The sequence below is a fragment of the Carettochelys insculpta genome, chromosome 1 (assembly GCF_033958435.1).
Source record: "Carettochelys insculpta isolate YL-2023 chromosome 1, ASM3395843v1, whole genome shotgun sequence".
In the NCBI taxonomy this organism is placed as follows: domain Eukaryota; kingdom Metazoa; phylum Chordata; order Testudines; family Carettochelyidae; genus Carettochelys; species Carettochelys insculpta.
In genome coordinates this window covers 248,882,985-248,898,314 of record NC_134137.1, presented here as the reverse complement: position 1 = coordinate 248,898,314, position 15,330 = coordinate 248,882,985, and the positions used below count along the sequence as shown (strand labels likewise).

Here is a 15,330-nt window from a genome sequence, read left to right as displayed (position 1 = left end):
GTACTCCCATGGTCACAAAGGCATAAATCATGGACTAGGAACACACAGAATCATAGAATGCTAGGACTGAAAGGGACCTTTAGAGGTCATCGAGTCCAGCCCCCTGCCCTCATGGCAGGACCAAGTACTGTCTAGACCGTCCCTGATACACATTTATCTAACCTGTTCTTAAAGACCTCCAGAGATGGAGATTCCACAACCTCCCTTGGCAATTTATTCCATGGTTTGACCACCCTGACAGTTAGAAACTTTTTCCTAATGCACAACCTAAACCTCCATTGCTGCAGTTTAAGCCTGTTGCCTCTTGTTCTATCCTCAGAGGCCAAGAAGAACAAGTTTTCCCTCTCTTCCTTATGACACCCTTTTAGATACCTGAAAACCGCTATCATGTCCCCCCTTAATGTTCTTTTTTCCAAACTAAACAAGCCCAGTTCTTTCAGCCTTTCTTCATAGGTCATGTTCTCTAGAACTTTGATCATTTTTGTTGCTCTTTTCTGGACCCTTTTCAATTTCTCCACATCTTTCTTGAAATGTGGCACCCAGAACTGAACACAATACTCCAACTGAGGTCTAACCAGCGCAGAGCAGAGTGGAAGAATGACTTCTTGTGTCTTGTTCACAACACACCTGTTAATCCATCCCAGAATCATGTATGCTTTTTCTGAAACAGCATCACACTGTTGACTCATATTTAACTTGTGGTCCACTATAACCCCAGATCCCTTTCTGCCATACTCCTTCCTAGACAGTCGCTCCCCATTCTGTATATGTGAAACTGACTGTTCCTTCCTAAGTGGAGCACTTTACATTTGTCCTTATTAAACTTCATCCTGTTTACTTCGGACCATTTCTCCAGATCATTTTTAATTTTGACCCTATCCTCCAAAGCAGTTGCAAACCCTCAAAAACCTTGGGTTTACAAGGCCAAAGCTCTAACCACCCGTACATGGTAATACGAAGTGGGTCTTTGCACACGAAAGTTTATGCTCGAAGATATCTGTTAGTCTATAAGGGGCCACAGGCCTTGTTGTTCTCAAAGAAGGAGAATACTGCAGCTACCCCTCTGATGCTTGGTACTAAGCATTCCCTGGAACAGAGCCCCAAGAAGTGCCACTGTTAAGGCTATGCAGATTTAAGCTCTATTTACTTAAAACCGTGTTACAGTCATAGCATTACACACGTGCGATTTTTTAAGCAAGACACTAAAGGGAGCGGCCCCTCAGACCTGGCTACCTACAGATATGCCGTAGCTCGACGACCATACAACAGGCCATTAGAGCACAAGTCCAGGGATCGAAGGGGGCCCTCAATACCCTGTCCCGCTGACATGGGCTATCCCCACGGCACGGCAGCTGCGGCAGACTCTGCCCTGGGACGGCCGGGCAGGAGGAGTCAGTGGGCGATGGGCTGGGGAGCGCAGGGCCCCATCCCGGCGGGCCGGGGCAGGTGTAGCACCTCGCGGAGGGAAGAGTTTCCGGGCACGGCCCCGCTCCGTCGCCCGCCGGAGAAGCCGCGCCCCGCTCCGCCCCGCCCCCTGCTCGCCGCCATGAGTCCCTCCCCCGCAGGGCCCATGAGCTCCGGCTCTCACCTGCCCGCGGGAGGACCCAGCCTGGGGCTCCCCCGGCGCCTCCGCACACCGCGCCAGCCGCCGCCGCCGCCCGCCCCTCCCCATGCGCCCCAGCTGCTGCCGAGAGGCGCCGGCCGGCCGGGAGCACCCCGGGCTGGGGGTGGGGAGGGAGCAGCCGCAACAGGGCCGCCGCCCCTACCGCTTCCGGGACGCGCCTTGGTAACAGGGGACGCGGCCTACCCGCCGCGGGAGACTTCCGGTCGGGGGGGGGGGTTGGTGGCTAGCAGAGACCCTATAACACAGGCCCAACCACTCAGTCTTCACCCCTCAGTGACCCTTGGGCCCTGCCCCACAGCCATCCCTCACCCCCCACAGACACCCCAACTTACTGACATCTCAGAGATCGCTGCTTCCCCAGCCCTCCCCGAACCACTGAGACCCTCCCAGCAGCCCCCCACCTAAACCAGCAGGACCCCTAGAGCTGTACAGCCCCCCTTCCACTGAACCAGCAACTGCGAAGACACCTGCATCCTACAGCCATAGAGACCTCAGACATCCCAGCACTGCACAGCCACTCTTGCATCACAGACACCCAGAGCTGACCTTAGGGTACTGTGAATCAGGACAACCACTTTGGGCAGCCCCACAAGCCAGAAGAATTGGCTGGTGCATTCAGTCCCTGAAGTGGCAGATTGGTCCCGAAAGTGGCAATCCAGATGCCACACCTTCTGAGTTCCTAGCTCCTTTCCTGCTAACACACTTTGCACCGTGGAGCCCTCAGACCCCTACATCTGGCATAGCCCCCTATTTATTTTTATTTTGGAAGCATGCACTTAGAAGCCACAGTCATGTACATGGACCCTGTTTTCCTAGGCCCCATAAAAACACAGAACAAAAAGACAGTCCTTGCCCCAAGGAGCTTACAATCTAAGCATGTCAAGACAACCCGTGGAGACAACATGGAAATGGGAGCACACAGGAAGACAGTGTCTGCCAGCACGATTGGCAGCAATCTCACTCACACCAGCTGCCTCACCTTGTCACATTTTGTAGACATCAGAACAAACAGTTTTAAGGAGGGGTTTGAAAGAGGAAATGGGAGAACTTTCTTCCAAGTGAGAGGGCTGATATGTAAGAAAAGATTAACACGTTTGCTTGTAAACTTAAAGAAGCCAATCACTGTACTACAGCAACTCCTATGCCCCCATGTACCTTCTGCAGTATGGAAATCCCCATTCACACACAGCTTCTACATCTCCAGCCCTAGACTTATACAGCTCTTCCTCCCTCCACAGCCCCCCCACAAGGAAAATAGCAATACATAATAATGTAATTATAGGCTATATGACAACTAACATTACAATTTTATCAGAATTATTTTTAGTAAAAGTCAGGAACAAGTTACCAGCAGTACACAAAAATTCACAGAAGCCTGTTATGTAGCCTATTGGGCTAACCTGAGTGCTTGCCTGTATAATTTTTCTGATGAATTGGACCACTCGTTATAGGCTTATTTTTTATTACAATAGTTATCAATTTGTATTAGAGTATTTTAACTGTAACAATAAATTGGTAGGTCACATTGTGTATGTTGAGCTCTGGCAAGTTAACCTATGCACATTTGTGAGATAAGCAATGACATGCTAGAGCAGCAGGGGTCACCAACTGGTAGATCCTGGTCAACCAGACAGTTGTGGAGCTTCTGACACTCAGTCTCAGTCCTAGTCTCAGTCTAGAGATGCCAACCCTCCCAGTTCGTCCGGGACTCTCCCAGAACTGGGCTTGATTTCCTAGAGGCCCCTACAGCCAAACTGGGAGATGGGCTGCTAACAGTCCTGCATCACAGCATAGTTAAGTCAGGCTCTCTGCCTGTGCTGACCCCTGGGTGCACGCAGAAGCAGACAGCACGTCCTTGCAACTTCTTGGGAGAGTGGTATGGCGTGTCCATGTGCTGCAGCCACCCATGCAGCTCCCATTGGCTAGGCACAGGGCACTACGGCCAATGGGACCTGATGGAGCAGTGCCTGCGGATGAGAGAAGTGCACTGAGTCACTTGCCCCTCTTCTCCCACAAGAGCCATTGCCATACATGCCTGTTGCTTCCGGAAGTGACAAAGAGCCAGATTAGACATGGAGTTTGCCTTACCCCACTGCACTGTAACCTGGAAGATACATGAGGTAAGTTGCATGCAGCTGCACCCCAACCCCCAGCGCCAGCCTTGAGCTCCCCTACCCAAATGCTCTCCAAGAGCCTGCCCACTGCATCCCCCTTCTTCACCTCAACCCCCTGACTTCATCCTGACCCTTCTTCCTAGAGCCCATGCCTTCTCCTGCACCCCAACTTCCTTCCATGAGGCCCCTCCCCACACCCTCTTATTTTTACATTTTCTTTGAGGTGGATCTGTGTTGCACTTAAATTCAAAAAGTGATCTTGGTCTTAAAACGATTGAAGGCCACTGATCTACAGCATGCATATATGTTTGGGACCTTTAACAGAGATAAGTAAGCAAGTTGGTACATAAACCCTACCAAGTTCATGGCCTTTTTCAGACTTAACAGATGCACCACAAAGAACATGGAAACAACCAGTTGAGGCAGAAATGACAGGTGAGAAAAAGCTAATGGTCACTAATATTTATAAATATATACAAACATGCCAGCCTAAAAAGTACCATGTTTTTGTCAGTGAGAAAGTTACCTATGAACATAGAACAAGGACTCAGGCCTTATAGAAGAGGCAACACAATATGTAGGGTAAGTTTAGCTCATTCATTTTTTGTTTGTTTCAATTAAACTCCAATGTGTCTACATAGCAAAATTATTTTGGAATAACAGAAGCTATTCTGAAATAACTTTGCAAGCATCTACACAGCAAAACCGCTATTTTGAAATAATTTTGAAATAGCAAACAGCTTATTTTGAACTCTGTAAATCTCTTTCTATGAGGAACACCACCTCTTCTGAAATAGATATTTTGGAATAGGGGTTGTAAAGACAGGGAACAGGGGCTATTTTGAAATGTTATTCCAGAGTAGTTTATTCCCAAATAATGCTGTTGTGTACACATAGAACCCTAATTACAAGTGCCTGTCTTTAATGTGCTTCCAGGGTCCTTAATCCTAAATAGGCTTTATTGAGTGTGGACACACTATTTCAGGATTATGTTTTGCTTATTTTGGGGCTCCCCTGTAGTCTGGATGCATTATTCCAGAATATTTTATTTTGGAATTATAACTCTGCAATACATTCCAGAATAACTCTGTAGTGTAGACATGCTCCAAGGTAGCATCTATTGTTCTTCTATAGAAGAACCGAGAGTGAAAAGCTAAGTTCTTCACTTCTCACTCAAGACTTCAGGAACCTGCAACACTGAACTCCTTTGATATGCCAGATGCTAGTCATTTGTCTCTTATAAGCAGGTAATCCAGGAAAGATGTGAATATATTAATCGAAAAACCTATAGTAAATAATACCACACATACTGCTAGAACAATAGTATATAATTATTAGCTTATTATATTATTAGAATTCCATTATTATTCCATTTATCTCAATAACATACTTTAAGGCTGCATTTTGTTCTCTGCATTATTTCTTTGTGATATATTCCAAGGGTTGCTGCAAATAGCCTAATTCTGGGGCAAGACTCTCATTATGATCTGAGCAATTGGCAATCCTAGAACCCATATTATCTTAACATTATTAAACTTCCAACAATCAGGCAACAGTGCTCTGACCCTGATTTTTATGAAAAATATGTTACAAAATGGGGCTGCTGGTGATTGAACCCTGGCATGAGAGAGGAGGGGTCTCCAGCACCAAGGGCGACTGTCAGTTCTGGACTCCCTCTGCCACCTACTGCTACTTGGAACTCCAGGCCACCCTGCAACCTATAGTGGCTCAGAGCTCCAGGGCTGCAGCTAAGAGCTCTGGGATCCTCTAGCTGCCTGTAGCAGCTCAGAGTTCCAGGGTCTGCTTGCTTGGACTTCTGGGTTTGCCAGCAACTCATGGTGACTGAAAGCTACAAGGACCCCCCGTCACATGTGGTGGCTTGGAACTCTGGGTCCTCCTGCCAAGGCTGGAAGCCATGGGGACCTTTGGCATTCACAGCAACATGGAACTGACAGCTGTTGACCTGTTGCCCTATCTGAAGCAGAAAATGTCTCAGAAGTCTCTGGACGCTACAGAATCTGTGACTTCTGTGATATATTAGCCTTAATTACAATGTAAACACATACAACAAAAAAGCAGTCCTGTAGCACTTTAAAAACTAACAATGTAATTTATTAGGTGATGAGCTTTTGTGGGACAGACCCACTTCTTCAGGTCTGGAGAATCCTGCTGTATGTTCCATAGTGGGGAACCTCCCAGGCAAGTTTTCAGCAAACTTTCCTCCCTTCCTTTGACCCCAATGAGCCCCAGTCTCCCCTGGGGACAGGAACTGAGCCCCTCTGCCAACGCCATCTCACATGTAAAGTGTGAGGAAATAGAATACGTAAAAAGTTTGTGAAAGTCCTGCATAAACATGTATCGAATTACAAATCATTGTGTGTGAGCAGTTCTTAAAATAGGGGTTGCAAAAAGTACGGTTTGACGTTATTTATTAAGGACTGTCTCCTATTCACATGCTCTTGAAGTATTGATTTTGTAAGGGAATTTGAAAAAAAAGGCTTTTCTCGCTATTTTGATTGCATGCCCCTGTTCTAGTCAATGTGAAGTCATGCGACATATCTCCCAGTGATCTGTAAATTCTAGCTCACAACAGATTGTCTTGGCTGCAAACCTTTATACAGGCTCGCAAATGCTTTGAGAGTCAACGTATCCAGGCTTTACAAGAAAAGTGTAGGATCCAGAAAGAATGTAAAACGCCCAAGGTTGGCAGATTTTTATGACACCGATAATTGGCTCTTCCAAACAAGGACTGGTTTAGTCACTCACCAGCAGCATCATAGAAGATCAGATGCGTTGATCACCAGCTCAGTCCACACACACCTACCTGCAAGCCTCCCCCCACAACAGCTTCCATTGGCCTAGAATAGGGAACTGCGGCTAATGGAGGGTAAGAGGGCAGTGTTGGCAGACAGGGGCAGTGTGTGAAGTTATGAGCCCTCCACCCTCAGGGGAAAAAATGGCATATTGATCCCTTCTGGAAACAGTGTAGGACTGGAGGAGGCAGGAAGTTTGCCTTAGCCTCACTGCATCAGCAACTGGGAGCCATCAACAGTAAGTGCAGCCTGATAGGAAATTGCAACCCAACTCCCTGCCTGGATCCAGCACCCTCTACCTCCTCCTGCACCTCAAACCCCTCCTGAACCCAAGGACCCAGCCTTAAGCTCCCTCCAAGAGCCAATGACTTGCACTCCAATACTCTGCCTCAACCCAGAGTACCCTCCTGCACCCTTACTCCCTCCCAGAGCTTGCATCCCTCACCAGCTCCTGCATCCAAACCTCTCATTCCCAGACCAGGACCCATGCTCCCTCCTGAACACTGACTCCCTGTCCCAACTCAGTAAAAGTGAGTGAGGGTGGGGGAAGAGCAAGTGACAGAGAAAGGGAGAGCACAGGGTGGAACCTCTAGGAAGAGGCAGGGGTTTGGGGAAAGGACAGGGTAAGTTGGTTGCCCTTAGATTCAGAAAGTGATCTTGAGTGTAAAAAGGCTAGAGACCACTGGTCTAGTAGTTACAGACACTTGGGCCCCAGCCTCTCCACCTCGTTCTTGTTACAGTCAGAGACTTCAGATAGACACCCTCCCAACCCCCTCAGATTCACATTCTCACTCCACTGCCCTGCCTGCCCCAGGCCCAGCTCCTTCTCTGCATTTAAATGAGGATTTTCCTCCTCCTCCTCCTTCTCACTGCTTAGGCACCATAACAGAGTGGAGCATTAAAAACATAGGACACACAGTCCTGCTCTTAATTCCTAACTTGGAACCACACCTGTCCCTTGGGGCTAAGAGGATCAAAGACAGAAAAAGTTCCACTCTGCTCCTGTAGTCCAAATTGGAGCATGTACAATATAGGCAGAATCTTCAGAGCTTTTACCTGCCAACCTCAAAGAAGCCCCTACTAACTGCATGCAAAGTGAAAATTGCAGGGGGTCAAAACTGAGCCAAATGTGAGTACATTTCATGTGAATGGCACAGATTACAATCCCTGAAACCAAGGCAACTCCAGACAAATTTCAAGTTCCAGCTCCAAGGCATGAAGACATTAGAGCTTCTTTAAAAAAAAAAAATAAAGGTTTTAAGAAAGTTTTGAACATGACCAAAATTATGCATTTTTCATTAATCTTGTTCTGAGAAACGGCTGAATCATTTGCATTGAAATACTAAACAAATAAATAAATGTAACCTGAAATGGACACACCACCTGGAAAATTTCAGTCCACGTGGTCTAAGTTCAGCAAATTTATTGCAACTAAAACCATAGTTTTATAGTGGACAGGGTCAACTCAAGTGTTTCCTTTCATATATAAATTAGATATGGCATTGTATTATCTAATATAGAATATTTTGCTATTCACATCAATTTTCTGGCCATTTTATAAACTTTTACTGATTTACATTACTGTGTTATTCATCACATAATTTTATCCCATTGCTATTTCTTGTGAAAACTCTTCAATTTAATTCTTTCTCACATGCCTCTTTCTCTTTCTTCAAATTACTCCGGAAATAAGAGAGAGCTTCCCTAGATGCCAGAAAGTGAGACATTAAGGGACTTGAATCTGCTCCAGATGAATTTGATGGCAAAAATCTTACTGATTTTAGTAAAAGCAGGATTGGTCCAGTATTAGCAATTGGCACACTCATGCTTAATATAAAGAATTACACACAAGTACTTGTTGACATGAATAGTCAGCTGTGTTACGAGAACCTTGAAAGAAAGATACTAGTAGATGGGTGAGTCATGCAGCTAATAGATTAGTGGCATCAGTGGTAGCATATGGCAAACAATGTCTCCTTTAAGATTAGACACTACAGTATATAGTGGAATAACTTGCCAAATGTCAGAAGAATGATAGGGACTCTGACCTCCAGTGATAAGGTTAATAGAAAACTAAGTAGATCTTTCATAACAGATTGTAAAGTCTTCCAAGAGTTATAGTGGAAATCAAGGGGGAAATTAATTATTAATAGTAATGGATTTAGACAGAGGATCACATTTAAAAAGAGAATAATCAGACCACAGCTGAAATGAGGTACAGGTTTGTAGTCTGCTAGAATAAAACACCTACACTTCTAGGTAAATAAAAATTCCTAAATCCATAAATCAGTCTGAATAGAATACTTATGCCATTTGTTCAGGTGATAAGGTCAGTTCCAGGCATGTAACTATGAAGCAGTAATTGAATACAATTAGATGAATACTTGGAAGAGATGAATACTACTCCATAACTTTTTACAATCTATGGAGCTAAAGCCTAAAACACCCTATATTTTCTTGTTTGTGTCATATGCAAGGAAAATGACAGGATACTATAGTCCTAGGTAAAGTAGCATTAAAGGCCAGGGCAAGCTAAACGTCCCTGACCTGGGTCATGGCCCCACTCAAGTTCCACCCTGAGGCCTTTCCACTTATCCCCAAATTGGCAGGAGTTCACTCAGTTCCAATCACTCAGTGGACCTCAGACCTGCTGGTGTCCAGAGGTGGCCCAGGTCCTGAGGGCAGCAGCTTCACCCAGTGCTGGGGTTGGCACTAGAGCCAACACCTCAGGCTGCCCTTGGGGCCAGCCCGGTGCTAGGGATCCAGCTGTGGAATGTCCACTTGAAAAAAAGTCCAGTCAGTGGCGTAGTAGGGCTAAGACAGGCTCCCTGGCTCCGTGTGGCTTCCAGAAGTAGCTGACGTATCCAGTTCCTAGGCATAGGAGCACCCATGGGGGCACCAGGCACTGCCCCACCCCAAGCACCAGCTCCACAGTTCCCATTGGCCGGGAACTGTGTTCAATGGGCAGTTCAAGGACAGCGCTTGAGGGCTGCCTCCCAGCCCCTTCACCTAGGGCCCAGATAGGCTGACCACTTCCAGAGGCTGCCTGAGGTAAGCACCACCTGGTCAGAACCCTCACCCTGAACCTGCCCAAGCCCAGCTCCTGGAGCACATACTTCCTCCTGCACCCCAAGCCCTGCCCCATCCCAGAGTTCACATTCTCAACTGCTGCTCTCACCACTTCCTGAACCCTAAACCCCCCGATCCCCACCCCAGATCTTGCATCCCCCAGCTGAAGCTTTTACCCGCTCCCATATCCCAACTCCATGACGGAACATACTCCCACACCCTGAACCCATCATGTCTGCTGCACCCCCAGCCAGAGCCCTCACCCTCTCCTATATGTCAACCATGTGCCCCAGCACAGTGAAAGTGAGTCAGTCTGGGGAAGAGCAAGAAATGGAGATAGTGGGGATGGAATGAATGGAGCCAGGGCTTCAGAGAGAGGTGGCTGGGGAGAGTGGAACCTCAGGGAAAGGGCAGGGTAGGGTAAGGGTGTTTGATTTTGTGTGATTAGGAAACTGGCAACTGTAGGCAGAGCCTGGGCAGAAGGGATGGGCCCAGCAGGCTAGGCTCCCTACATGTGGAGGGTTTTACCTTCCACAAATGATAACAACTCTAGCAAGCAGCGAGAAAAATGCTGGAGAAGAATTCCTCTAACCATGAAAAATTATCTACTGTAACAACTGGCACATAAGAAAGATTAAACTGGACCTGGTGTATCAGTATCAAATCTTTGGGCAGTGGCATCCATCAAGTTGATGGCAGTTATGGGGACATCAGAGAATTCAGTCAGGAAAAGAAGAGTTTTTTATTTTCATATAAAAAATTAGTCTTGAGAACAATTGTCTGGTGCTTCATCAACACCATTAGACTTTCTGGAATATAATACATCTCTCTCATTTTGCAGTCTTGCTGAAAATTTAACATAAGAAAACTTCATTTGTCAATATATTTCACAACTGCAATTTACCAAAGTATTTATTCAACTTTTTATAGTACGTACTTTCATTTTCAAAATTATAGGTCAGATTATTGCTTAATTAAGGCCAAACTCAGCTTTATTACAAGGATGGGTATAATTATAAAAAAATTCTGCCAGAGCATTGATGCAGTTCTGCAATCACATATGCACATGTTTAACTTTCGCCATGAGTAGTATTACTGACTTGAACAGGACAACTTATATACCTAAAGTTAAATATGTGTAAAAACATTTGCCAGAATGTGGCCTTATCCAGAACAAAACACAATCAAAATAAGTTCTAAATTATCAGAAGATTAAGAGACATCTGCTTTTAGAGAAAGCTTAAAGACATTATTAGCAAAGTATAGTTTTAAGATTATATCTCCTTTTAAAATACCCATATTTTGCACTTTTATAGCACTTTTTAATCTGAGAATTGTTCTTTGTGCTCATATATCTAAGTCTCATAACCCACTAATAAGAATGAAGGTAAGTAGTATATGCATTTTGCAGCTGAGGTACAGAGAAGTTAAGGCCTGATCCAAAGTCCCTTGATTTCTGGAGGACAATGGAAAGACTTCCATCCTGCAAAGAAGCTCTTTGGTGACACTTGGTAGGAGTAGGAAAGGCAGCATCTATTTTATATTTATTTTCTTTTATGTTTAAAAACAGCTCGGCTATATCTATGGACACCCACACTTTATTTAGAACTCTGTATCTATGCCACTGTTTTGCTTTTTCTTGCTGTTTACCTTCTGTGCCATAGAGATGATATCATACAATAAATAAAGGGCAAAGTCCTTTTACAAGCATAAATGGATCCAGTCTCCCTATTTGACAGGGCAACAAGGCATCAAGCACTAGTTTTGTTTTGTCTTTTTATTTTTTTTCCAAATGAAACAGTTTACCTCATTAATCTCAGTGAGAAAGGCATAAGGAGGGCAGTCTGGGGTTGACAGCTGGAGTTTAGCAGGTAGACTACATCTTCCTTTCTTACACCCTCCTTCAAGTAAGAGAAACATTTTAACTTTTTTTAGCATAAACAACGGAAAGGATTAGCTATGGCCTTGTGGTTTTGGGGCCCTGCATGCTTAAGTGCATCCTGTCTTTTCTGCTTAACCTGGTGGGACAAGAAACTTATCAGCAAACTTACCCTCTCCACCAGGCCATATGAAAGAGGCTGCTCTCTTCCAGTTCATTCTTTGTGGCAACGTAACTGCTATAAGGAATGAAACCCACCACTATTACCCTTTAGGGATGGGCAAGCTACACACAAAGAAAACCACTATTCCCACCCCCTCTCGACCAGAATGAGAAACAAAAACTACCACTCCATTCACATTCTAACAATGTGGCAGAAGGTTTATTTGGCGCCCTAAAGTCAGTCCCGCAGTGATTAGATAACTCAATGCTTAATATGACTTGCCCTTGTTTACAATGACTGCAGACTTGTAGTCAGAATGTTAAACTTGCTAGAGTCAAATTCTAATATAAAATTTTATGGCAAAAGAAGGCCTTTGTTTCTGTGTGTATTTACATACAATCACACAATTTACAAATAGTAATCTTTACTACCTAAACAAATTCGAAGACATTTTTCCACCATCGGAATTATTACCAAGAAAATGCTCCCTTCTCAAGAACTCCATGATTCCTTACTCTAACACTGCCTTCTTGATTTCTCTCTGCTCTTTTTCCAAAATCTTCTCTTTTCCTTTACCCCCATGAAAAAACCTTAGGAAAGTCCTTTCACAGTTTGAAACAACTGTATAACTTTCTTATCCTCTTTGAGTTGTGAAAGTAATAAACATCTCCTGATGTTATGGCCACATTTATCTCCTCCCAAAGGTCAGTCAGAAACAGCCTAAAACATATCTCAACTGCTTTCTTTTGACACCAGAGAAATTTTTCAGTCTCCATTTTGTGCCCTTAGCTTTTAATTCAAACAAGCAAAAGTCTCTCTGCCATTAGAAGCTGTGGGTCAGATGCTGAGGTCAGCAAATCATAGCTTGGAGGTAAACAAAGGCAGTGAGCATGTGCGGAGTGATTGAATTATTGGCATGAATCCAAGAATGAGGCAATATTAGCATGCATTCAAACTGATAAGACTGTTTGGCAGGGACCTGTGCACAAAAGATCTAGTAAAAAAATGAGCATGTGCAGTAATGATGTGACAGCTCACTAGAGAGTATAAAAGGCAATGGTTGAGTAAGGTGTGCATGAGGAGTTCAGAGATCAGTGAAGCAGGCAAGAGTGGATGAAGATACCTGAAGACAGATGATAAAGAAATATAGCTGCAAGTGGAGCAGTAACTGAAAGCCAACAGGATGGAATAAGCCTGCCAGTCAGGGCCAACCCTGTCCATATACATAATATGCAGTTGCATAGGACACTAGCAAATTTAGGGCACCAATTTGCCCCAGATTTCATGGTGTCCTAGGCAGCTGCATATGCCACATACCAGTACTTAGGTCTTCAGCAGAAATTGTGCAGTGATGCCAGTGCCAGTGGCCGGCCCCATTCCCACCCATCCCACACCACCCCCTAGCTTATTTCCCCATCCCCTTCTGGTGGCAAAGGAAACTCATCTTCTCTTGCTGCTACCCATGCCTCCTGCCTGCTCACTTGTCTCAATGCCACCTGCTCCTCTGTAAGGTCAGCTTCCCTGTCCTGCTCCCACAGTCTCGAGCACAGCCTCCGCTCTGCAGAACCACCCTCCAACGCTGGGGGTGTACAGGTGCACAGACTGCCCTGCTGCCAGTGCCAGTTTTTAATCCTAGTTTAGTATTACTATGTGCATGTCTGTGATGTAGGAGAGTGCGTTAACTCTAATGTACACATGTAAAACTAATTATACAATTTAAGAATGGCTGTGAGCAATCCGTTGCAGACTGGCCACCGGTCACATAGTGCAATAGATCAGAATCACGTAGATTGCATGCAACTGAAGTTTAAATGTCCTCTAACTCTAAATGAGGAATTTTATTTAGCTGTACTATTATGTAATAATAATAGGGATTATTAGTTACATTAATAAAAATATACTTTGTTTTGGAAAGAATATTACCTCATCAATCACTTATCAGAAGGTTAGCAACAGAGAGAAAGCCGTGCTAGTCTATATACTATCAAAACAAAAAGCAGTAAAGTAGCGCTTTAAAGACTAACAAAATAATTTATTAGGTGAGCTTTCGTGGGACAGACCCACTTCTTCAGACCATAGCCATACCAGAACAGACTCAATATTTAAGGCACAGAGAACCAAAAACAGTAATCCAGGTGGATAAATCAGAAGAAAAATTATCAAGGTGAGCAAATCAGAGAGTAGAAGGGTTGGCAAGGGGGGAGAGTCAATAATTAGATTAAGACAAGTTTGCAGAAGAGCTCCTATAATGACCCAGAAAATTCACATCCCAGTTCAAACCATGTGTTAATGTGTCAAATTTGAATATAAAAGAGAGTTCAGCTGCCTCTCTTTCCAAAGTAGTGTGAAAATTCCTCTTCAGCAACATTATGTCTTCCCAAGTTTTTCCTTAGCTACCCTGGAAACCAAAACCTTAGGAAAAACAGATAAAGAGGGTAATAGGTGATTCCAGCAGCCAAGGCTCTCCCTAGCAATGTTGGGTCCCTCTGCAGCAGGAGTAGGCCAGGAAAGCTGCAGAGCTTGGGCCTGCCAGCCCCTGCATTCACCTGCAGAGTAGAAGGTGGGAAGACCAGTGACCTGGTCCCAGCCTGCTTTGCTCTCCCAGTTGCACTGCTCAGGGGAGAGGGCTGAAAGGAAGGGGTGGGATCACCCCATGTGCTCATGTGTGGCAGAGATCAGAGTGATGCACATGGAAGTCAGGGGTGTGGAATGGGCTGGGTCACTCTGCTTCTCCCTGTCCCCTGCAAGCTGAGTGCATGGGTGGCCACCCAGGAGAGATTCAGGTGCCACCCAGTTGGTTAGCAAAGCACCCACAGCTGGCAGCATGTGTGTCTATTGGTGGTGCACATCCCCACATGCCTTGGTGCTCACTACAAAGTTTATTCTGCCCATGGATGAAAAAAATTAGGGAGAACCCTGCCCCCTTGTGTGTTGCTGATGAGTGCAGTGGAGTGAGGGGAGGTCCCCTGCTGCTCATGCTAGGGCCCTCATTAATTTCCTGTGCTGCATTGCTCTGACAAGGGGTGAACTAGGGACAGGACAGAGGCAGAGGTGTCTTGGGTCCTGCACACACTTCCCCTCAGCGGCAGCCTTGGTAAATGAAGGCTGGGGGTAGGAGAAAGGCAGCCAAGATATGTGTCTGGTCACCAGAACAGGCGCAGCCCCATACCCAACACGCAGCTGCCTTGGGGACCATGGAATCTGGGGTAATATGGGGCCCCCAATTTTGTGGTGCCCCTTGTGGCTGTGCACTTGGCTTACTGCTAGGAACAGCCTTTCCCCTGACACTCTAAAAAGCCTAGTTTGGGGGCTTAACACCCTAAGCAAAGCAGGTTAAAAAGTCCAGACTCAAACTCACCTCTCACCGCATTTAATCCCCCTGGCGCAACACCATGCAGAACTGCACGAGCCTGTGAAGTGCTCAACTCCCTCAGCTACACTTCTGCACCTCACAAAGTCAAGGGTTTGCCAGCTGCAAGTATCACCTCCTGGGGCCACGCTCCCCAAAGCGCTCAAGCACCTGCTTGCCTTCCAACCCCCCGTCATACCAGGGAATGGACCTGGCCTCCTCCCAGGCTTCAAACGGAGCCCCTGTGTAGCGCTAGAGCAAACCCTTCGGGGCCAGCCGGGGCCGCAGGCCTCCAGCACGTCACGCCGCTCACCGCCCA

General features: G+C 45.7%; 1 protein-coding gene across 5 annotated transcripts in view; it reads right to left on the bottom strand.

Annotated features, from left to right (window-relative positions):
• The window catches only part of TTLL1 (TTL family tubulin polyglutamylase complex subunit L1), a 58,811-nt gene extending 43,481 nt beyond the window's left edge, over positions 1–15,330 (bottom strand). The window contains exon 1 of one of the 5 annotated variants that reach the window (XM_075003864.1): positions 15,021–15,330. In XM_075003864.1, the coding sequence (XP_074859965.1) occupies positions 15,021–15,208 (188 nt within the window). In that variant the 5' untranslated portion in view covers positions 15,209–15,330. Of the gene's footprint in view, positions 1–1,237; positions 1,500–1,588; positions 1,734–15,020 lie in introns of those variants that run through there. The other 4 variants (XM_075003856.1, XM_075003883.1, XM_075003873.1 and 1 more) reach the window with 4 other exon arrangements.